Source organism: Dipodomys merriami, unplaced genomic scaffold, assembly GCF_024711535.1.
Source record: "Dipodomys merriami isolate MVZ:Mamm:240054 unplaced genomic scaffold, mDipMer1.0.p SCAF_7, whole genome shotgun sequence".
In the NCBI taxonomy this organism is placed as follows: domain Eukaryota; kingdom Metazoa; phylum Chordata; class Mammalia; order Rodentia; family Heteromyidae; genus Dipodomys; species Dipodomys merriami.
The window spans coordinates 65905747-65928130 of NW_027206290.1; the positions used below are offsets into that span (position 1 = coordinate 65905747).

The 22384-nt window shown below is 43.7% G+C and overlaps 1 protein-coding gene across 2 annotated transcripts in view; it reads left to right on the forward strand.

Annotated features, from left to right (window-relative positions):
• Positions 1-22384, forward strand: part of Slc23a2 (solute carrier family 23 member 2) — a 123713-nt gene that overhangs the window by 84626 nt on the left and 16703 nt on the right. For both annotated transcript variants that reach the window (XM_070006825.1, XM_070006824.1), the window contains exons 6-11: positions 8028-8116; positions 9085-9155; positions 11257-11438; positions 14476-14596; positions 15054-15210; positions 20183-20330. In XM_070006825.1, the coding sequence (XP_069862926.1) occupies positions 8028-8116; positions 9085-9155; positions 11257-11438; positions 14476-14596; positions 15054-15210; positions 20183-20330 (768 nt within the window). The remainder of the gene's footprint in view (positions 1-8027; positions 8117-9084; positions 9156-11256; positions 11439-14475; positions 14597-15053; positions 15211-20182; positions 20331-22384) is intronic.

Sequence of the window (22384 nt, forward strand, 5' to 3'; positions counted from 1 at the left end):
CTGCAGACTTAAACCTAAGCACAGGGTGCCAACCTGAAATATCATGGTGCAGATGCTCCCTCCTCTGAGTGTGCCTGCTGTCTCTGAGCTGATCCACCTGCAAGACTGCAGGACATGTGATACCATGCATGATCAACACCATCCCTCTTCCCTATTTCCCTATGGAAGTCTTTCTTTTTCTCCAGGGATTGTTACCTTATTGCAGTGGAATCTGTGGGTCTCGGCCCCAGTTTTGGGCTTCGGTGGCTCTGTTGCCTCCCAGAGCTTCATTGTGCTAGAGCATGGCAATATCCAGGCTGGCTGCCTTTTCAACCTCTGCTTCCTGAAACCTGCCTTTCCCTTACTCCTTTGCTTTCAATGTCTTTGTCTTCTTTTATTAAGTTCCTTTGAGGGTGATGTCAGTGGTTCTCATTCTGGTTGATTTATGCTGTCAATTTCAGCTCATCTTGGGCTTGTTTTGGAAATGACCAAGCCTTTCTTTCTAATCCTGAGTGGCTAGGGCGCAGGATTGTTTAGAGTCCTCCTAAACCAGAGTTAGCTCCCTTCCCCTTCTATTCTGCACTGAAACCTCGTTAGTGTGGAGGAAGGTTCTCTACCTCCAGTGTGGCTGGAGGAGAGCTGTACTGCCTTTGAGGACCACCTCTGGTCTGCTCCAGACACCTGGCTCCCTCTGACCTCTGAAGGTGAGGTGGGGTGGGGTGGGAGTTCTTCATGGCTTGTCTTCCTTGTCCATGTGCTTTGTTCACTGAGTCTAGGATGCTATCTGGGCCTTATGTTTGGAGGCCTTGTAATCATGACAATTGGAGAGTTCATCGATGAGGTTGCAGAATGAGAATGCCCACTGGCACCCTCTCTACCTCCATAGTACTGGGAGTTTCAACTCAGGGTCTCAAGCTTACTAGGCAGACACTCTACTTCTGAACCATGCCTACAGCCCCACCTTCCCCTTTTAAGTCTTTCATTTAAAAAAAATTACTATATATTAGTTGTACAGGGACATTCCTTGAGCCATTTCTACATGTGTAAACAATATATCCCTACTACCACCCTCCTCCCCACTACCTCACCACCTTCTGACATTTTCCCTTCTTACCCCTTCTTAAAATAGTTTCAGTATGTTTCATTGTTCTGTTTTCATACATACAGATAAACTACATCAACCATATTCATCCCCATTCCTCTAGCCCTTTCTTGTACTGATCACTTTGACATCAGGTCTTACTTTCTTGCCTTGGCAGTCATCTGTAATCCTTCTTATTTTATACTTCTCACCATAATTGAGATGATAGGCACATGCCACTACATGCAGATTCTTCTGTGAGGGTGGAAGAACTTCCTTTGCTCGGGACTGCCTGAAACTGTGATCCTCTCAGTCTCAGCCTCCCATGAGCTAAAATGATAGGCACTCATACCAGCTATCAGTCAAGAAAAGGTCTCTTGCATGGACTTTTTACCTCGGCTGGCCTCAAATCTAGATCCATCTGATCTCAGCCTCCTGAGTAGCTAGGAATATAGACGAGCCACTGGACCTGGCTTTATTTTTATTCTTCGTTGTTTTGAACCGCTTGAAAATGAAGTTGCAGATGGCATAATGACTCACCTTCACTCACTAGAAATGAATCTCCCATGTAACTATAGTATCATTTATTAACCTGAGAAAATGAACTTTCTGTCATATTCTCTAAAATGCAGTCCACAGTTAATTTCCCCAGTTGTCCCTAAAATATCTTCTATGGCTGTTATCCCCATTCCTCCAGGATCCAATCAGGCTCATGTGATACTTTTGTTTGCTGTATCTCAATAATAAGCTCTACCCTTTTCTTCTCCACATTATCATCTCTTAGAGTCCAGGCTGGTTTGTCTCATGGAGTGTCCTAGAGTCTGACTTTGTTCCGAGACTGCACATAATAACCATGATGTTCAGTGATGTGTTGCATACTCCCTTTTATTATAAACTAGAAACTGGGCCTAAATGCATGGATGACTCAGGGTGAACTTACTTTTTTTTCTTTCTTTAATATCAAGCAGATGATGTCAAGCCCTTTGTGTTCTTTCATGCCAAGTGGGCACATAATAACAGGATGTAGAGATTTTTGTCCATCAAATAAAATATTTACCACCCTCTCTACTAAGAAAGAAATTTAAAGCTGGACGCCAGCTGTACAGGCTCATGCCTGTCATCCTAGCTACTCAGGGGGCTAAGATCTGAGGATTGTAGTTTGAAGCCAGCTGTGGCAGGAAAGCCCATGAAATTCTTATCTCCAATTAGTCACAGAAAACAAAGAAAGCAGGAAGTGTTGCTGTAAGTTTAAGTGGCAGAGCACCAGCCGATAGCCAAAATTGCTTAGGGACAGCATCCAGGTGGAGTTCAAGGCCCACGAGTGGCAGAGAGAAAGAGAATTTTAAGCAGTACATTGGAATGAGTGGCCACCAGTGAGGACCTGGAGGGATGGACCTTGGAAGGCCTCACTCCAGCTATTTCAAGGCTTTGGGTTCCATTGGTGTGGGCCCATTTTCTATATCATTTACCAGCCATGAGGCTTTGGCCAAGCTGCCTGGTCCCTTACAAATGTTAATGAGCATCAAATGAGGCCATATCTGTTCCTGTCCTCCTTCACCTGGGAACTCTCTAGAAGGGAGGAGGCAGAAAGGATGCACCCCCATGCAGCAACAGGCTCCTGATAAATAATAGTAGAAGTGAAAGTGTGTCTTGGCCGCAGAGTCAGCACACTGCCTAGATGGGCCTACTGACCTCTGAATCTGTCCATCAGAAAATGGCATTTGATCCAGATCCTCTTGAAGCCTGAGCAGCTCCTGCTTTAGTATTGTCTGTTTCTGGGCTACTTGCTCCAGACCAGGTTCCCTAAGATTGCTCTTCACATCTGTTATGGGTGGTTCCTACTTGCCTGTTGGCCCTGCTTGCCTGTCCGTGCTCCCCCACCCCTCCATCCCCGCCCGCAGTTGCTTATCCTTTTCCTCATGGCCCCTGCTTCTTACCTCTCTACTCTTCATTTTTAATCAGGTGACTGCCGAAAATAGCTGACACAGGAATAAATGACAAAACTTGTTACCAAAATGTAGGAGGGAAGTTCTATTCTCCCCACCCCACCCCCTTTTAAAAAAAAATTTGGACCTAGTATGCATGACTTGTATTAAAGGGCATGTTACCTTCCTTATCATCCTCCATATGACACTGGTAAACATAATTTGCATGGAGGTAGCTGACTGATAGTAGAATTTTCCTTTTTCTAAAATGTATAGTCAGGTGAGTTTCTACTTGGGTATGTACAACCATCACTGTGATCAGCAGATAAAACCTTACCACTCCTTAAGAATTCTCTCCTGGCCTTTTGTACCTGGCTAGATCTTTACCTAGTTAAAATGTATTTTATGCTAAGAAACCTTTGACCTGGAATAGTTGGTAATGTCATATTTCATATTTTAAAAGGAGATTACCCAAAAGAAAAGGAGAGATATGGAGAAGAAGATAGGACCTAGTGGTATTGGATTGGGTTGTAGGTCTTATCCCTGATCTTCAAAAGTTGATGTTTCTGTTTACTATATACAAGGGCCTAGAAACAGTGACATTATTTTACTAGCCCACCCAGTACCCACGTTTTGGTTCCTAACTAACCATTCTTCATTACAATGGTTGGCTCCAGGGTGGAGGTTAGAAAAAGACAAATTGAATCTGACACATCTTGTACCATACAGCTGGGCACTTGCTGGAAGCATTTTGGAGGGTAGGGAGGGCGCTGTCAAAAGGAACAAGAATCAGCTTGTACAGGCTGCTTTGGGGGAGCTTTGGGGCAATGTACTCATAAAGAACAGTCATGGTCGTAAATTTCAAAACTGAATGAGAAAAGGATGTGATATTTATAAAGGAGAAAGGGAACTGGAGATGATATTGGACAAAAAAGGAAAACTTTTGTTTATAAAAGGGTATCCGTTATATAAAAGTAGATGCAAAGCCAGGCAGTTGGTGCATACCTATAATCCCAGCTCTCAGGAGGCTGAAGCAGTAGTATCATGAGTTCTAGGCCAGCTTGGGTTACATAATGAGATTGGAACAATAAGATTGGAAATTCATAATATTTAAATCCTCTGTTAGACTATAAAGCTAGTGATAATAGCTATATAGTGTACAGTTTATTTTAAATGCTAAAGGCTATGTTTGAAAGCTACAGTACCTACTGTCTTTAGCATCTCCATCTAGTGGGATGTCAAGCATAAAGGATGACCCACTGTAACATAATAACACTACACAACACTCTGTGGTACCGTTACCAAAAAATGCGTAGTGTGGCCCTAAACACAATACATAATAGAGGAATATTAGACTAGGAAATGAGGAAAGCTATAAATGCTTTGTAAAAACTATGGAACTATGTCTGAATACTAGAGTACATTATTAAATTGTTACTCCTTTTTTTTGGGGGGGGGGGCCGGTCATGAGACTTGAACCCAGGACCTAGATGCTATATTTTGCTCAAGGCCAGCGCTCTACCACTTTTATCCACAGCTCCACTTCTGGTTTTTTGATGATTAATTGTAGATAAGAGTTTCACAGACTTTCCTGCACAGGCTGGCTTTGAACCCATGAACCTCAGATTTCAGCCTCTTGAGAAACTAGGATTATAGGCGTGAGCTACTAGCACCAGGTGGTGAACAAGCTTATTCCTAAAGAGATGCCAGCAACTTTCCAGTGCCAGGTAATCCGATTCATAGGTAGTCAGTAATCAGGAAATGTCATTAGCTGGGAAAAGTTTTCCTGGACACATTGTGGTTTGCTTTTTTTTTTTTTTTTTGCCAGTTGTGGGGCTTGAATTCTGGGTCTGGGTCTGGGTCTGGGTGCTGTCCTTGAACTCTTCAGCTCAAGGCTAGCCCTCTACCACTTTAAGCCACAGCTCCACTTCTGGTTTTCTGGTGCTTAATTGGAGATGAGAGTCTCATGGACTTTCCTGCCTGGGTTGGCTTTGGACTGTGATCATCAGATCTCAGCCCCCTGAGTAGCTAGGATTATAGGCGTGAGCAGTGCCTGGCTTGGTTTGCTTTTCTTGAAAGGCATTTAGGACAAAATCCTGGTGATTAAGTGGATGACAGTTACGGCTCCTGAAAGCCAAGCCTGTGTGTATTTCTTAGAGATTCTTGTGAAATTGTCCTGCAGTTCAGATTCAAGTTGGTATTTGTTTGGGAATGAAAGGTTTGGTACCAGATTTGGTTGTTGTTATGGTAGCAGGAGCCAGGCCTTTAGTCCTCCAGAGGTGCTGTGTTTTGTTCTTGTTTTATTCACTTTCAGTAAAATTTAATTCTGTTCCTCCATGGTGCTTACCATAGGATCCAAGCATGGCCTTTTACCTTTGTAAGACCTGATGGCACCTTAGGAGGAACTGTATCTGGGTTTATTGGTAACTCACATACATTTCCACTCTGCAGTCTTTACTGAGTGCTGTTTGGAATAAGTGATATCTTTTCCCAGTTTTCAGTTAAAAGCAGTATATTAGGAAAGCTTACTTTCTTGCTTCTAATCTAACAGAATTCCTTTCAAAGAGCACTTGTAAGCAATACCGTCAATTCCTTAAGTATTTGTGGGTCCTGGGGATAAGATGGTGCTAGGTTAGAGTCCTAGCCTTAAAGCTGGGATAGGCAGGCTAGCATGGAAGGAGCCATTAGAGGCCAAGGGTCATATGGAACCTGAGCCAAAGGATATGAGACTCAGTGAAGTAAGGCCAGTTGCACAGCCTGTCAGACTGGCTGTTTAGATTGAGGGTAGCTTCTGATTAAAGGTTCCAGTGATCCTTTTAGATCAAGGCAGAAGGACACAGACATCATTTCCACTGACCTTTACCTCTGTCCCTCTCTGTACCTTCCTCTGAAGAAAAGTAGCCCCAGTTCTCTAGGGGACCTTGGGTCTGTCCTATGGCTCTTATTTTGGACCTGTCTTCTCTCTGCCTGGAATCCTCATATAGCTCATAGTGGATGGGCAAAGTGCTTGTCATTCTTGAAGGTGAACTTAGCAACTGCCCTCAGCTCCACAGCGTCTTCACCTGCATTCTGATCTTTGTAGATGACCACCATTAATGTCTTCTTCACACAACAATAAACCCCTCAAGGCCCCAGGTAGTTTTTAGTCATGCTTGTGTTGAATGTATACCCAATTAATGTTAGTCAAGTGACAAAGTGATAAATGCCATCTCTGATGGAAAAGGGGTAATCTGATTCAGCCAGGCCACTGTCAACAATTACAGAGCCCATCCTGACTGCTAGGTACTACCAACCTGTGCAGGTGTACTCCTGCACAGGTGAGCATGTGAGGCTGGCACACAGAGTTCTTCCAGCTCAGCTTAGGAGACCTTCTGTTATCACCCAGTTAGAGGAACCCAAGATACTGGCCAGTGAGCTCTGTAGAATGCTCTAGGTCCTTCCATTCTGGTTAAGCTATAAAATCCTTGTTTGGAATGGTACTGAGTTCAAGGTCAAGACTGAAGTCTGAGGAGTAGAAGAGCCAATCTTCACTCTAGGTGCAATTCTAAATTCATGTTACATTTCCCTAAGGATGTGACACTTAAAACCTGACACTATAATAAATTGATGTTACTTGGATCATTCAAGATGGCGCCCATTCCAAACGACATGCTGACTACCCTCTAGCCTCCCGGTGTATTCCTAAAAATTTGTATTTGAGGGAATTTTATAAGTCTAACAACATTTTCCCTTTGATGTACATTCCCTCTTTAGATGACCTCTACTACTTTAAATGGCTCCAGGCCCCTCTGGCAGATACTGTAGCTGGGTGATTGGTGGAAAGCATGCTCCATGTGAGTGGTCGTTGGCAGTGCAGCCAGTTGGTACCATATGGCTTTCCTCTGTCTTAAAGTTGCCATCCTGCCTGCTGTCAGTTGGCTTCACTGCGTGGTTAAAAAACAGGCAGAAGAGTATTTGTGACAATGGAGTCATGACTCTTAATCTGGCCCAGAAAGAGGAGCACTGGGCTGAGGACTTTGCAAACAGCTGCTTGTCCTTTGACCAAAGTTACTTCCAGTCCAGTTCTAGTTTCACTGGGAAAGAACTTGATGTCAGACAGCTCAGAAGGGTGGATGCTGGGTTTATGACTTGCTGGCCAGGCCACTGACAAGGTTGTCTGGGGCATTTAAGGATTTGAGTATCCAGCAGTTCCCCAGCCCTGCAAACAGAAGGAACCAGTTTCATGATGTTTTATATTTTGTGAAAAATGGTGATTAAGTTCTCATGCTAGCCCATAAAGATGCTGTACATTTCCAGAAAGAACGGCAAAATCATTTTGAGTCGCTAAATTATTTATCAAGTCAAGAAGAATTACTTGAAGTCAAATTGACAATATTGTGAAGATGTGGGTAGGGAATTAAATGGGGAGTTGGCCCCTTAAAAATGCCACAGAATTACTTTTAGGTATTATTTGTGATTAAGCAAAATATTAACATACTGCTACTTTGTAACTAATAGCGTTTGCCTCCATGCATCTAGATCACTAATATAATTTTAATACATAGAATTTATGACAGGGTGGGTTTTGACTCCCAAAATGAAATGACAAGAGGGAGAGAGATGTTTTTCTGTGACAACAAATAAGAATTTGAAAGGAAGAGGAGTAGGAAGAGGAGGAAAGAAACATAGCAGGTGTACACGGATGATTAGTAAGAAATGCAGGAGCTCAGCAGGAAAGAAGGAAGCCCAAATACCCCAATGGCCACTACCCTCAAGGGGAAAGGTGGCCATTGTTAGGGACTGGTGTTGGGGTGCTGACACAGCACAAGGGTCCCCCAAATCCCTCCTAGAGTTGCCTGGGAGCAGAGCTGCAGAAGGGGAGGATGGAGAACCCTGGCTGTGTGCCATAGGAGATCTTTGTAGACGGGGCTCTTTTCTTCCAGGTGTGCCTGCATTCACTCATGTGCTGTATGTCTACAGAAAAGACTGTTAAGCTGTCAAATAGTGAACTACCTCGGTAGTTCCCGATGCCGTGATCATGGTTTTGGTCTCGTTTCTTTTAGGTTACCCCTGTTTCAGGCCAGTGCTTTTGCATTTTTGGCCCCTGCTCGAGCCATCCTGTCTTTAGATAAATGGAAATGTAACACCACAGGTAATTGCAGTTATTTCCACATATGTCATGGGGGTCCTTTAATGCAGGTGATTTGTAAAAGGGAGGTCTGGACATGCTGGCCCAGCAACGTTCACTCCTGGAAGTAGGCACAGAACACACCAGCCCATAAACAGCTCCAATCTGTGGATCGTGTCTGTCTCTCTCTATCTCTATCCACTCATTCATCCCTAATCCTAGAGCAAATAAGGATCAGAAGTTACCTCATTTCTCCATGCTAATGAAATTGATAAATGTGGGAACAGAATAGAAAGAAAAATGTTTGTGCTATTTTCCTGCCTCTCTCTTTCAGTGGATTTTAGGACCCACCAGTAATCACTCTTGCTGCGTCAGCATCCTTTCTCTGAGACATCTTTGCTTTTTTAAGGATCTGGCTACTGTGGTTTTCTGCAAATGACTTTTATTCCCCTTCCTCAGTGATTGCAAAGATCCTTCAGGCACCTGATTAGGTTAGGGACAGATAGGAAATTGGAGAAAATCAAAAGTCTGACTGTCGTCCTCTCAAAAGGTTCTAGGAGCCAAGCTTTCCAGCCTTCATTTCCTTCCTTGCTCCTAGGAGTTACTTTGTGACCATATTTGGGGAACTGGAAAAGGCCCTTCATTTTATCTTGGTTTTTACAACCTCAGTCCAGCAACCTTGTTGTCAGACATTTCAGTTTGCTGCTTGCAAAGGTTGGTTTTCTGCGTGAAGCTGGTAATGAATGGGTAGCACCATATCAGTCAGGTTTTAATATGTTGGGGAGCTCTCAGTCAGTAGATTTGGTTAAAAACTAAGGCTGGGGAGTTCACCTGACAGGATGATGAACCCTACTTTGTGTAGGATGAATTTGAGAGATGGGTAAAAAGATTCTTAAGACAGGGAGAAAATCTTCTTAACGGGTAAGATGACTGTGTCCTATGAAACATCAGTATCACTACAAGAAAAACTTTGTTTTGTTTTTGTTTTCAAGATGTTTCAGTTGTCAATGGAACGACAAAGATGCTGCAGGTAGAAGACAGCTGGTATCCCCGGATCCGTGAGGTAAAGGATGGTCATCGTCTCCTTTCTTGACTGCTTTGTGTTTCTGGGGCTTCAAGACTGGTGGTGCCAAAGAAATTGGGGTTGTGTTTACTGCAGCTTTCTTTCTGTTTTCAAGTACTGAAATGTTTATTTCTACTGTTCAGCTAAACCACCAGACTATGTGGTTCTTTTCTTCCTGCAGATCCCCAGACCTGTTCACTCACGCCCTCCAACCTAAGTAGCTTGTAGCTTATAGCTCACTTGGAAGAGCTGAGAGGCTTGTTGACAGGCAAAAGAATTGGTCCTAGAGCTGCAGCATTTGCCTGAGTTTGTTGAAAGAACTAGAAAGATATTTGCTAAAGTGGACTTGAGTAAGGCCAGTGGGTAGCAGTCCCCATCACAAAGAATAGCTCATGATTCTTAGATCTCAGCCTCTTGAGCAGCTAGGATTACAGGCTGTCAGCTCCTGGCCTGTTGTTGTTATTATTCTATGCTGGTCCTGGGGCTTGAATTCAGAACTGGGGTTCTGTCCCTGAGCTTTTGTTCTCAAGGCTACCACTCTACCACTTGAGCCATAGCTCCATTTCCAGCTGCTGCTTTTTTTGGGGGAGGGGTCAGTTGTGGGGCTTGAATTTAGGGCCTGGGTGCTGTCGCTGAGGTTTTTCTCTCAAAAGTAGTGCTCTACCACTTTGAGCCACAGTTCTACTTTGGTTTTTTGGGTAGTTAATTAGAAATAAGAGTCACAGACTTTCCTGCTCCAGCTAGCTTTGAACTGCAGTGCCCACATATCAGACTCCTGAGTAGCTAGAATTACAGGTGTGAGCCACTAGTACCTGGCCACTTCTAGCTTTGTGGTGATTAATTAGAGCTAAGAGTCTCATGGATTTTTCCTTCCCCCAGGCTGGCTTTGAAACATGATCCTCAGATCTCAGCCTCCTTCATAACTAGGATTATACATGTGAACATTGGTACAGTCTTGAATGTATCCTGGAACTTCAATTCTATTTATGTATGTTTCCTGTGTACCTGGGATGATAGACACACACCATCATGTCCAGGTTTTGTTGTTGGAAATTGGGTCTCCTGAACTTTTTTGCCTAAGCTGGTCTTGAACCACAGTCTTCATGCCTCCCAAGTAGCTAGGATTACAGGAATGAGACATTGTGCCAACGTCTTGAGAATTTGTTTCAGTGACATTTTTTAAGTGGTTTCCAGAAACTGAGAGCGCATTACTCATACCTGTAATCCTAGCTACTCAGGAGGCTGAGATCTGAGGATCATGGTTCAAGCCAGCCTGGGCAGAAAAGTCCCCTTGAGGCTCTTTATCTCCAATTAACCACTCAAAAACTGGAATTGGAGCTGTAGCTCTAGTGGCAGAGTGCTAGCCTCAGAGCACAAAGAGGCTCAGGGACAACACCCAGGCCCTGAGTTCAAGCTCCATGGCCAACCAAAATAAAAAGAACAAAAATTTAAAAATAAATGGTTTCCAGGCTGAGATTTGAGGATTGTGGTTTAAAGGCAACCCGGGCAGGAAAGTCCAGGAGACTCTTACCTTCAACTAATCACCAGAAAACTGAAAGTGACGCTATGGCTCAAAGTGTTAGAACATTAGCCTTGAGCAAAAGAGATCAAGGACAGCACCCAGGCCCTGAGTTGAAACTCTATGACTGACCAAAAAAAAAAAAGGCTTCCAGGAGCTAATTCCTTAACACCAGGTCTTTGTACTGCAGTGTTTCCTGTAAGTCTGGCTTGGAACTACCATATTTCTTTCTAATTTTGGCAGTGCTAAGGTTTAAACTCAGAGCCTTGCACTTGCTAGATACTCTTACCACTGAGCCACACCACCAAGAGGAAATGCTTTTTTTCTTAAAGGAGAACTCTAAGTTTTTGTCTGTCTCATTTATTGGTGGAAAGGGCAGGCTACCTTTATGTTCAGTGCCCATTTCAGTATTTCTCTTACATTAACAACACTGGGCCTCAGTTACCTCTACTGAAACCTTTATGGGGACCAGGAGAGACTTTCAGCTCTTACGCTTGCTGTCTAACTTGGGGTTACAGATGACATTTGGAGTATATGACATCCAAGCAGCTCACCCTCATGTCTGTGCCATCTCTATTTCAGATCCAGGGGGCCATCATCATGTCCTCATTGATAGAAGTGGTCATCGGCCTCCTCGGCCTGCCTGGGGTCCTGCTGAGATACATTGGGCCCCTGACCATCACACCCACTGTGGCCCTCATTGGCCTCTCTGGTTTCCAAGCAGCGGGAGAGAGAGCGGGGAAGCACTGGGGCATCGCCATGCTGTAAGTGTCCTGAGAGTATCTAGAGGGGACAGAGTGGGCCCCCCTATCCCCCTATCCTCCTATCCTCCCCCCCCCACCGCCATCGTGGGGCACCCTTATGCAACATCATTTGGACAGTTACACCAAAAGACATAATTTCATGCTAGAGAATAGTTAGAGGATTATTTATTTATTTATTTTTGGTGGAGGAGAGGACATAGAGGCTTGGGAAGTGACTTACAGTGAAGTTATTCCAGAGGCTAATTTAGCAGTGACGTGTAGAGTGAAGATGGGATGGTTTTTGTTTTTGTTTTTGGTCAGTCATGGGGCCTGAACTCTAGGCCTGGGCACTGTCCCACAGCTCCTCAGCTGAGCCACTTCACTACTTCCCGCTTTTTCTGCTTATGTGGTGCTGAGGAATTGAACCCAGGGCCTCATGCATGCAAGGCAAACACTCTACCACTGAGCCACCTTCTCAGCCCCAGATTGGATAGCTTTAAGCTTTGTTAATGGGATACAACTGTGGTGTCATTACTCTGGAGTTTTTTTTATTTTTTATTTTTTATTTTTTGGGTCCAGTTGTGGGGCCTGAACTCTGGGCCTGGGCACTGTCCCTCAGCTCTTCAGCTCAAGGCTAGCGCTCTACCACTTGAGCCACAGCGCCACTTCCGGCTTTTTTCTTTTTGCTTTTGTGGTGCTGAGGAATCGAACCCAGGGCCTTGAGCATGCAAGGCAAGCGCTCTACCACTGAGCCACCTTCCCAGCCCAGCTCTGGAGTTTTTGAAATCATGCTAAGTCTTGTGCACATGAGTTGAAATACTAAGAAGCTACATTACTTAGATGGGATTCAAAGAAATTTCCAGACTGGTAAAAAGTAAAGATGCTCTCAGAAGGTGTGTTTTCACTGATGGTGTGACCTGGTGAGCTCTGTCAATACATGTTACTCAGCCCTGATCCTTTTACATAGAATATCAAGTTCTTTAAACATAACAATGTCTTATATTAGTGAAGAAATATAGGTATTAGTGGGGAAATACAGGACTTTGATAATCTTTTTGTGTGTGCCAGTCCTGGAACTTCTTGAACCTCAGGGTCTGGGCACTTATTTGTTTTTAGCTCCCCCCACCTCCCAAGGCCGGCTCTACTACTACCTGTGGTGCTCTAACCACAAGTTCTCTCTCTCTCTCTTTTTTTTTTTAATGGTATGGTTGATTGGAGAAAGAGTATCTTGGACCTTCCTGCTGCCCCCAGGGTGGCTTTAAACTATCATCCTCAGATACCAATCTCCTGATAGCTGAGGCATTAGAAAATAATGCAGATAACATTCATTGACTTTTTTTCTGTGCATCAGGGGGTTACAGTAATTAAACACCATCACAAATTAAGGTATATGAACATATCAAAGATATATCATTAAAGGTTGGTCACACTTTCTCTAACCAGCATGGCCATGTAGCTGACATAATATTTCTTCAGGGAAATTCAATAAATACCAAAAGAGGAAGTATTGTATTTACAAAACAGAAGCCTATAACAAAAGCACAAAACAAAAAAAGGAACCTGACCCACTTAGCTTAAAAAAAAGTGTTAAAAGTAACTCCTAGTTCATAAGGAAATTGAAATTTCAGAATTACAAATAATTTAGTGAACGATGACATTAACAGCACAAACCACATTTAGAGCACTCTGGATTGTTCTCAGGAAATTCATAACCTTAAGCCAGGCACCAGTGGCTCATACCTGTAATCCTAGCTACTCAGGAGGCTAAGATATGAGGATCAGAGGTTAAAAGCCAGCCCGGGAGGAAAGTCCATGAGACTCTTATCTCCAGTTAACCACCAGAAAACTGGAAATGGTGCTGTGGCTCAAGTGGTAGAGTGCTTACCTTGAGCTGAAGAGCTGAGGAACAGTGCCCAGGCCAAGTCCAAGCTTCATGGCTGATACTACACTCCCCACCTCCCCCCAAAAATCATAGCCTTTAAGGCAAATAAAGTACATGGAGCATTTATCTTTAAAGCTAGAAAAAATGAGCATAACAAGGCTCATGCCTGTAATCCTAGAGGCTGAAATGTGAGGATCATGGTTCAAAGCTAGTCTAGGCAAAAAATGCTAGCTAGCCACCAAAAAGCCAGGAGAGGATTTTTTAGCTCAAATTGTAGAGCACCAGCCTTGAGCAAAATAAGCTGAAAGACAGCACCCAGGGTCTGAGTTCAAGCCACAGGATTGGCACAATTTCAAAAAAAAAAAGAGGATGCTGACTAGAAAGGCTTTAGAGTAATGTGAGGGTACACAAACCTCAGAAGATTAATGCTCACTGTAAATAAGTCAGAAAATAAAGTAGCAAATGAACAGACACAAATTGTATCATTCAGAGCTAATCCCTGTGTGCATTTGGGACATGGCCTTCTTACCTGTTGGTGTGTGTGTGAACATGTACACACAGTATCTGGGTGTTTATAGTTAATTCATAGTTGTACTATATCATATGGCACGTTGTGTCTGGCAGATACATTGTGATCTTTGGATTTTCTTACTCTATTTAGGAACACTTTGGCAATGCATTAATATTGTGGTTTCACTTCACCATTAAGAAATATGAGGTCAGCCAGGTGCCGGTGGCTCATGCCTGTAATCCTAGCTACTCAGGAGGCTGAGAACTGAGGATCGAGGTTCAAAGCCAGCCCTGGCAGGAAATACCGTAAGACTCTTATTTCCAGTTAACCACCAGAAAACCAGAAGTGGCTATGTGGCTAAAGTGGTAGGGCACTGGCCTTGAGCTGAAGAGCTGAGGAACAGTTCCCAGGCCTAGAATTGAAGCCCCACGACTGACACCCCCCCCCCCCAAAAAAAAGAAATATTAGGTCAGTGAGGTATACTACATCTTCCCCTAAATGGCATTTCTAAGAAATAAAATGGCCATATCCTAGCCAAGAGGATTAGCATCTCCCTGGGTATATGAATTGTCCACAGGCAGTCAGTGCTAACATAGAAACTTTTGAGTCTTTGAAAAAAACACAGCTGCAACAACCTTTAACTTCATTTCTTCTTTCCTTCTCAGGACAATTTTCTTAGTGTTGCTGTTTTCTCAGTATGCCAGGAATGTTAAATTTCCTCTCCCAATTTATAAATCTAAGAAAGGGTGGACTGCATACAAGTTACAGCTTTTCAAAATGTTCCCTGTGAGTATGACTTCCTACCCTCACTCTCCTCTCCCTGCTGCTATTGTCTTTTCTTCAGAGCTAAGGTATTAGATGAAGGACAGGCTGGGACACCCACATCTGTGGAGTGACATTGGGGAACTTATTACCTCCCCAGGCATCATGGCTTTAACATTTAGAAGCTTTATAAAGTTCACCTCTGAAACTGGAGCCCCCAGCTGGCCTGTGCAGGCATAAAGTCCATTCTTGTTTTCCTAGCCAGACTCTGGAAGGGCAGCTTGAATTGCCCTGCATAAAATTGCTTCTAGTACAGTTCTTATCAAAGAGTAGGTCTGCAGAATAGTGATCATCTCAGGTTCTGGGGGGTGGGGGGGGCGGGGTTGTGACACTGCAGGAAAGGAAGGTTGTGTATGTCTAGTAGCCTCTGGCTCTGCCAGAAAGCTTTGCTTGACAGAGCTTCTCTCCTTGACCACTTCAGATCATCCTGGCCATCCTGGTGTCCTGGCTGCTCTGCTTCATCTTCACAGTGACTGATGTATTCCCACCTGACAGCACCAAGTATGGCTTCTATGCCCGCACCGATGCCAGACAGGGTGTGCTTCTGGTAGCCCCCTGGTTTAAGGTTCCATATCCATGTAAGTATCTGGGTGACTAAAGGGCTCCAGAGTCCGGGAGGACCCTATTTAGAGGGATTGGAAGTAGCATGAAACACTTTTCTTTGTTCCAAAACATCTAAAGGTCTGGCAGTTTTGGTGATTAGAAGATTAGACAGTGAAAAAAGGAAAACTTTTCCCCCAGAGAGTGGTCATCAGAACACAAGTACTAACCAGCTTCCTTCTTAGGTTAATTGCTTGGCTTTCTACCTCTGCTAAGATTTAAATCCTTGGCAAGTTTGGCCTTTAGTAGCCAAGATTTGAGGGCAAGGATGAAACTGCTTGGTTCCAAAATGAGCCACCGGAATCACAATACTTGAGTAGGAGAGGCCTGGAGATTAGGAAGCAAACAGCTCACACATGATAGGATTTATGTAATCTTTTAATGGGCAGCCATAATCTTTTTAATTTGGTCACAGCTGCGGAGGTAAACCAATACTTACAAGCACCGGAAGATGGATCTTAAGTTTTAGTTAAGAGTGTTGGGTGACTCATGGGGGCAGAGCATATGATCTCCCACTGGAGTATCACCTGGAGTCACGTGTAGTGTTTTCTAGACCCCAACCCTCAAAGTCAGACTCATGAGCCCAGCGTCATTACCTGTTTAGTTGTTGTACTGTTTCCACCATTTTGAGTTTGTATTAGAACAAAACCTGCGCTTAGTCAGATTAAACCGATTTATTTATCTAGTCTTACTTTTGTATTTTATAAAGAAACAAAGGGGAAAAGCAAGAGAAGCCAAGAATAATTAAAGTTAGGTCAAACTGCTCTAAGCACGTTGAATAATGACAGTGCTGGCATTGGTCCTTTTTATTCTTGATACATTCTCAAAAGCTTTAAAGTCTAGTCTTTCTAACATAACATTCTCATCAGATCACATGAGGCTAATTGTATATTTATACATACCTATCTTGTTTCCACAAAAGAATGTACATGGTTCATAAACATACCTCTAGTCCTAGATAAAATGAGATTAAAAACTACTTGGTGAGGCTGTTGGGAGGCAGTGGGGGAGGGCAGGTGTGATGCTGCTGCCCAAGCACATGCAGGTAGCCTCTGCCTGTACAGGCAGCTCTCCAGGCCAGGGGCCAATAGGAGCAGGAGGCAGGGCAGGCATTCCTGTTTCAGGACTAAAGATTCCTCAGGTGTGACAGGGTGAGTGGTGTAACTATGATGATGAATGAGCACAGGGCAATTCTTCAGGTTAACCCCTTAGTGGCTGAGCGCTGATAAATTACCAGAGATCCCCTGGATACGGAGCAACCTCCAGAGACCTAGAATGGGTCTCTCCAGTGATTCAGATTAATCCAGAGACAGTTTTTATTTCATGTTAGGAGCCTTCAGGGTAGAAAGAATTAGCTGGATTGGCAGTTAATATATATATTTCTCTCTGGTCCAAAGTGACAACAGAGTCAAGGTTGAAAAGTTCTGTTGTAACAAACAAGTTTTAGTTAAAAAAGGTGAAATATGATAGCTTTAAGACAAGGTTGGAAGCCATCAAGTTAGTTGTGAATGTGTGTGTGTGTGTGTGTGTGTGTGTGTGTGTGTGTGTGTGTGTGTGTGTGTGTGTGTGTGTAAAGAGTATTAAAAATTAAAAGATTACGAGGCTGGAAATGTGGCTTAGTGGTAGAGTGCTTGCCTAGCATGCATGAAGCCCTGGGTTCGATTCCTCAGTATCATATAAACAGAAAAGGCCAGAAATTGGGCTGTGGCTCAAGTGGTAGAGTGTTAGCCTTGAAGAAGAACCTTAGGGACAGTGCCCAAGCCCTGAGTTCAAATCCTAAGAATGGCAAAATAATAATAATATTATTATTATCTAAATTTGTAGTAGAATAAAATTTTTAGAAATCAGAGTTAAGGACCTCAGGTAAAAAGAAAATCATAAGGGTGAAGAGATTGAGAAATTTAAAAACTTTCTGAAAATAGCACTGGTGGACTGTCCCCTTTTCCAGAATGATTGGAACAGTAGTGTTTGGATTTCTGATTTTTTGTGGGGGAAGGAAAGGGTGGCTGTCATGTCAGGGCTTGGATGCTGTGAGGCTTTTTGCTCAAGGCTAGCACTCTACCACTTCAGCCATAGCTCCACTTCCAGCTTTTTTGGTGTATAATTTGAGATGAGTCTCATGGATGTTACTGCCCAGGCTAGCTTCAAACAGTGATTCTCAGATTTCAGCCTCCTGAGTAGCTAGGATTACAGGCATGAACCACCAATACCCAGCTGGATTTTGGATTAAAAAAAAAAAAAGAAATACATAATGAAATTTATTGGGGATGGAACCCACGTCTAACCACAACGTACATTTATATTTTTCTGACACCTTATACCACAGCCTGAAGAATATTTGTGCTGTGTTTTAGTGCCCTGCATTTAACTAATTACTTGAGGTCAAGTTTAGAAATTTTATGGTGCCCAGTTGATTCTTAAAACATTAGATTTTGGAGCATTTCAGCTTTTCAGATTAGAGAAGTTCAACTTGTAAATGACAGGATAAAAATAGGAATCTCCCCTAAAAATCATGACAGTGAAATGAAGTTGTAGTTCCACAGTGGTGATACAGAAACAGCATAAAGGATTATTTAGAAAATGCTCAAATGATACCAGGCACTAGGTGGCACACACCTGTAATCCTAGCTACTCAGGAGGCTGAGATCTGAGGATCCTGGTTCCAAGCCAGGCTAGGCAGGAAAGTCTGTGAGACTTTTATCTCCAGATAATAACAGAAAAAGGTTTATGGTGCTGTACCTCAAGTGGTAGTCTTGAGCAAAAGGAGCTCAGGGACAGAGCCTAAGCCCAGAGTTCAAAGCCCAAGACCAGCCAAAAAAAAAAAAAAAAGCCCAAATATGACAGTTAAGAAAGCCTTGAACCAACCCTGAGAGGAGGTGCTGACCAAGACTGTTATACACCTGCTTGGGAGCTGCACCTTGTACCCTTGACCTAGTGACCTCAGTCTGCTCTGACTAATCTCACAGGGCAGGGAAGCCCCATGTGAGAGCAGTTCTACCTTCTTAGTACCCTTTCTGTTCCATCTTTTCCCAAGCTCATCCTCCCTGTTAGCTGTAACACAAAAGCCCTTCAAGGTACCTTCCATGCCCCACACATCCCCCTCTGCTGAGCTTTAGTTGTTCCTATACTGCATCCCTTCCTCATCCATCTCCCCCTCCCTCCCCCTTGCCTGGCAGTGCACTAACTGCCTCCCTTATACCTGGCTTGCCTTCATTTGAACTTGAACTGTCTGTCCCTCTGTTGTTCCTGGTTCTCTTGGAGTGTATTGTACCCCAGGCTACAGGATTGATTTCTGCCTGAAAGACTGTTCCATCTATTTCCCCTTCCCCTCTCTCTCTGCTTTATCTTCAGTAGGTATATTGTACCTAGTGGTTCAGAGAAGGGCCAGTGACTTTATCAAGGGAGTCTGTTCATATTAACAGTGAATGGCAGATATACTTTTAAAGAAAACCATATCCAATTAATGATGGTACTCTTTTGTTTTAAAATATAAAACAAATTCTCTGCCCCCCACCCCAATTCTATGGCTTGAACTCTGGGCCTGTACTCTGTCTCTGAGCTGTTTGTTTTTTGTTTTTTTGTTTTGCTTTTTTTTTTTTTTTTTTTCTGGTTGGTTATAAGGCTTGAACTCAGGATCTGGGTGCTGTCCCTGAGCACTACCATTTTGAGCCACAGCTCCATGTCCAGTTTTCTGGTAGATAATTGGAGAGAAGAATCTCATGGACTTTTCCTGCCCAGGCTGTCTTTGAACCATGATCCTCTGATCTCAGCCTCCTGAAAAGCTAGGATTAGCAGCATGCGATACCAGCACCCATCCTTGGTCCTGAGCTTTCATGCTCAAAACTATTGCTCTACCACTGGATCCACAGCTCCACTTCCAGCTTTCTGTGGTTAATTGGAGATAGAGTCTCATGGACTTTTCTTCCTAGGCTGGCTTTGAACCATGATTTTCAGAGCTCAGCCTCCCAAACAACTAGGATTATAAGCTTGAGCCATCAGCACCTGGCAACTTTTTTTTTTTTTTGTGACACTACTGGGGCTTGAACTCAATGTCTACAGTGTCCCTTAACCTTTTTTTTTTTTTTTTTTTGGTCCATCATGGGGCCTGAACTGTGGGCTCCCTCAGCTCTTCAGCTCAAGGCTAGTGTTGTACCACTTGAGCCATAGCGCCACTTCTGGCTTTTTCTGCTTATGTGGTGCTGAGGAATCAAACCCAGGGCCTCATGCATGCAAGGCAAGCACTCTACCACTGAGCCACCTTCCCAGCCCGTCCCTTAACCTTTTTTGTTCAAGGCTGGCACATTACCACTTGAGCTACATGTCTACTTCTGCCTTTTTGCTGGTTAATTGGAAATAAGAATCTCATAGACTTTCCTACCCAGGCTAGCTTTCAACTGTGATCCTCCTCACAGCTGAGTAGCTAGGGTTATAGGTGTGAGCCGCCAGCACAGGGCCATTTTTTATAACATGGTTTGTAGTTTACTTTTAAAAAGGCGGGGGGGGGGGGGCGGCGGGCAGTAACATTGTTGGAATTTAGATTTAGTTAATGGTTTTTCATTGTGTTTTTATTTGGTGCTGTCACTTTGTATTGTATTCTCTATAGCAATGTCATAAATCGCCTTCATATAAATTTCCTAACACAGCAGAGTATGTGGAATTGTTAAGACACTAAGCCTGATAAGGAGCATCTTCCACTTCCAACCAAGTGGCTGCTTTTTTTAGATAAAGATATAGAAAAGATCAGTCCTTTCCAGAGGCCTGACTCAGTAACTTTCCCAGACATCTGGTGCTTCGATGGCTGAGATTTCAAAAGTAAATTTCCAGGAGCTTCAAAATCTAACCTGATCTTGCAGAGAGATCGAGATCTCTGAGGTGCTCTTAACTTCTGCCTTTCCCTCTAGGAGAGTAAACATGGTTTACTTTACTTTTCACGTTGTCTTCCCTCCTCAGTTCAGTGGGGACTGCCCACCGTGTCCGCTGCTGGTGTCATCGGCATGCTCAGCGCCGTCGTTGCCAGTATCATTGAGTCCATCGGTGACTACTACGCCTGTGCCAGGCTCTCCTGTGCCCCACCGCCTCCTATCCATGCAATAAACAGGTATGATATGTCTCCTGGAAGCCCCATTCTTTATCCAGGCTATTAGTTTAGATAACCTAGGAATTTCAGTATGAAAGCTGCCAATGAGCAGGACTATTTATTGCCTGTTTGTCTTTGGGCAAATCATTGCTCTCTTTCACCCTCTTTCCCTCATCTGTAATGTAAAACACAATTCCTGCCCTTCTTTCCAGTTGCTCAGACATTCTATGAAAATTACTTTAGATGGGCACTGGTGGCTCACGCCTATAATCCTAGCTACCCAGGAGGCTGAGATCTGAGGATCAAGGTTCAAAGCCAGCCCAGGCAGGAAAGTCCGTGAGACTCTTACCTCCAATAAACTACTCAAAAACCGGAAGTGGCGCTGTGGCTAAGCGGTAGAGCACTCACCTTGAGCTGAAGAGCTGAGGGACAGTGCCCAGGCCCAGAGTTCAAGCCCCACAACTGACCAAAAAAAAAAACTTGAGACTTTAGCCAAGGGCTGGTGGCTCATGCCAGTAATCCTAGTTACTCAGGGGGCTGAGATCTGAGGATCATGCTTCAAAGCCAGTGCAGACAGGAAAGTCAGTGAGACTCTTAATCTGCTGTTAACCCCCAGGAAACTGGAAGTGGTGCTATGGCTCAAGCAGTAGAGTGCTAGCCTTGAGCAGAAGAGCTGAGGGACAGCATCCAGACCCAGAGTTCAAGCCCTACAACTGACCAAAAAAAAACCCTGAAACTTACACAATAAATACCAGGAACCTGCTCTTTTTCTTCCCATGGTTTCCTGTCCTTATGATATATTTACTTTGATTTTTCTGTTGTCTTTGTTTTTCCATATAAACTCAAAATTTAGGCATGGGAGTAAAACAGTTCCTCATAGTTGACAAGGTTCTTTCTGAGTTGCAAATGTTCTTCCCCACCCCCATCCCATTCACTCCTGACACTAGGACAAACAAGAGATAAAAGAGCACTGTTTTCTCACTTCTGTTGGGGAAACCTTAACAGCACACAGTAAATCACTCTGGTCTCTCAGATGCTTCAACTGTTTCAGGGTAGATGTGTGATCTGTTCACAATTACGGTGCATACAAATAGGAACAGGAAGATCAGGAATAGATGACATCTACACTATGTAGAAATGTATGAGCTTTGCTGTGAGTTCTAAGCCCTCAAAACCCTGGTCTTTTTCTTCCTTTCCATCTCCCTCCCTTCCCCTCCCTCCCTCCCTTCCTCTCTCCCTTCCTCCCTCCTATCCTTCCTTCCTTCTTCCCTTCCTTCCTTCTGCCGTTCTTTCCTTCCACCCTTCTCTCCCTTCCTCCTTCCATTCCTTCCTTCCCCACCCTCCCTTCTTCCTTCTGTGTGTGTGTGTGTGTGTGTGTGTGTGTGTATATATATACACTCACGCGCATGTGTGTGTATGAGTGCACACACCAATATTTGGGCTTGTACTCAGGGCCTGGTGCTATCCCTTAGCTTATTTGCTCAAGGCTGGCACTCTGCCATTTGAGACACTGCATTTCTGGCTTTTTGTTGGTTAATTGGAGATAAGAGTCTCAAACTTTTGTTCCCTGGTTGACTTAGAACTGGGATCTTTAGGTCTCAGCTCCTGAGTAGCTAGGATGATAGCTGTGAGCTAATAGTACCTGAAAAAACCTTTGGTCTTTAGTTTCTGGAAGTCAAGATGGGTAATAACCCTGTCAAGGCTGCAGAGTAGAGAAAATATCCTGCATCACCCCCAATTTTCCAGCTAGCAGCTCCCCCTCCAAAAGGGATTGTGTGGAATGAGGTTGATGGGCTTATTCTTACCTGACTTGCCTAGGTTTTGTCCAATGGTCTTCCACCCTGGTTTTCCATCATTCTCTAATGAAACCTTTGCATATGACCTAACTACCTATGCATGGACTTTTTTTTTTTTTTTTTTTTTTTTTTTTTGCCAGTCCTGAGGCTTGAACTCAGGCCTGGGCACTGTCCCTGAGCTTTTTTTGCTCAGGACTAGCACTCTACCACCTCTACCACTTGAGCCACAGCACCACTTCTGGCTTTTTCTGTTTATGTGATACCTAGGAATTGAACCCA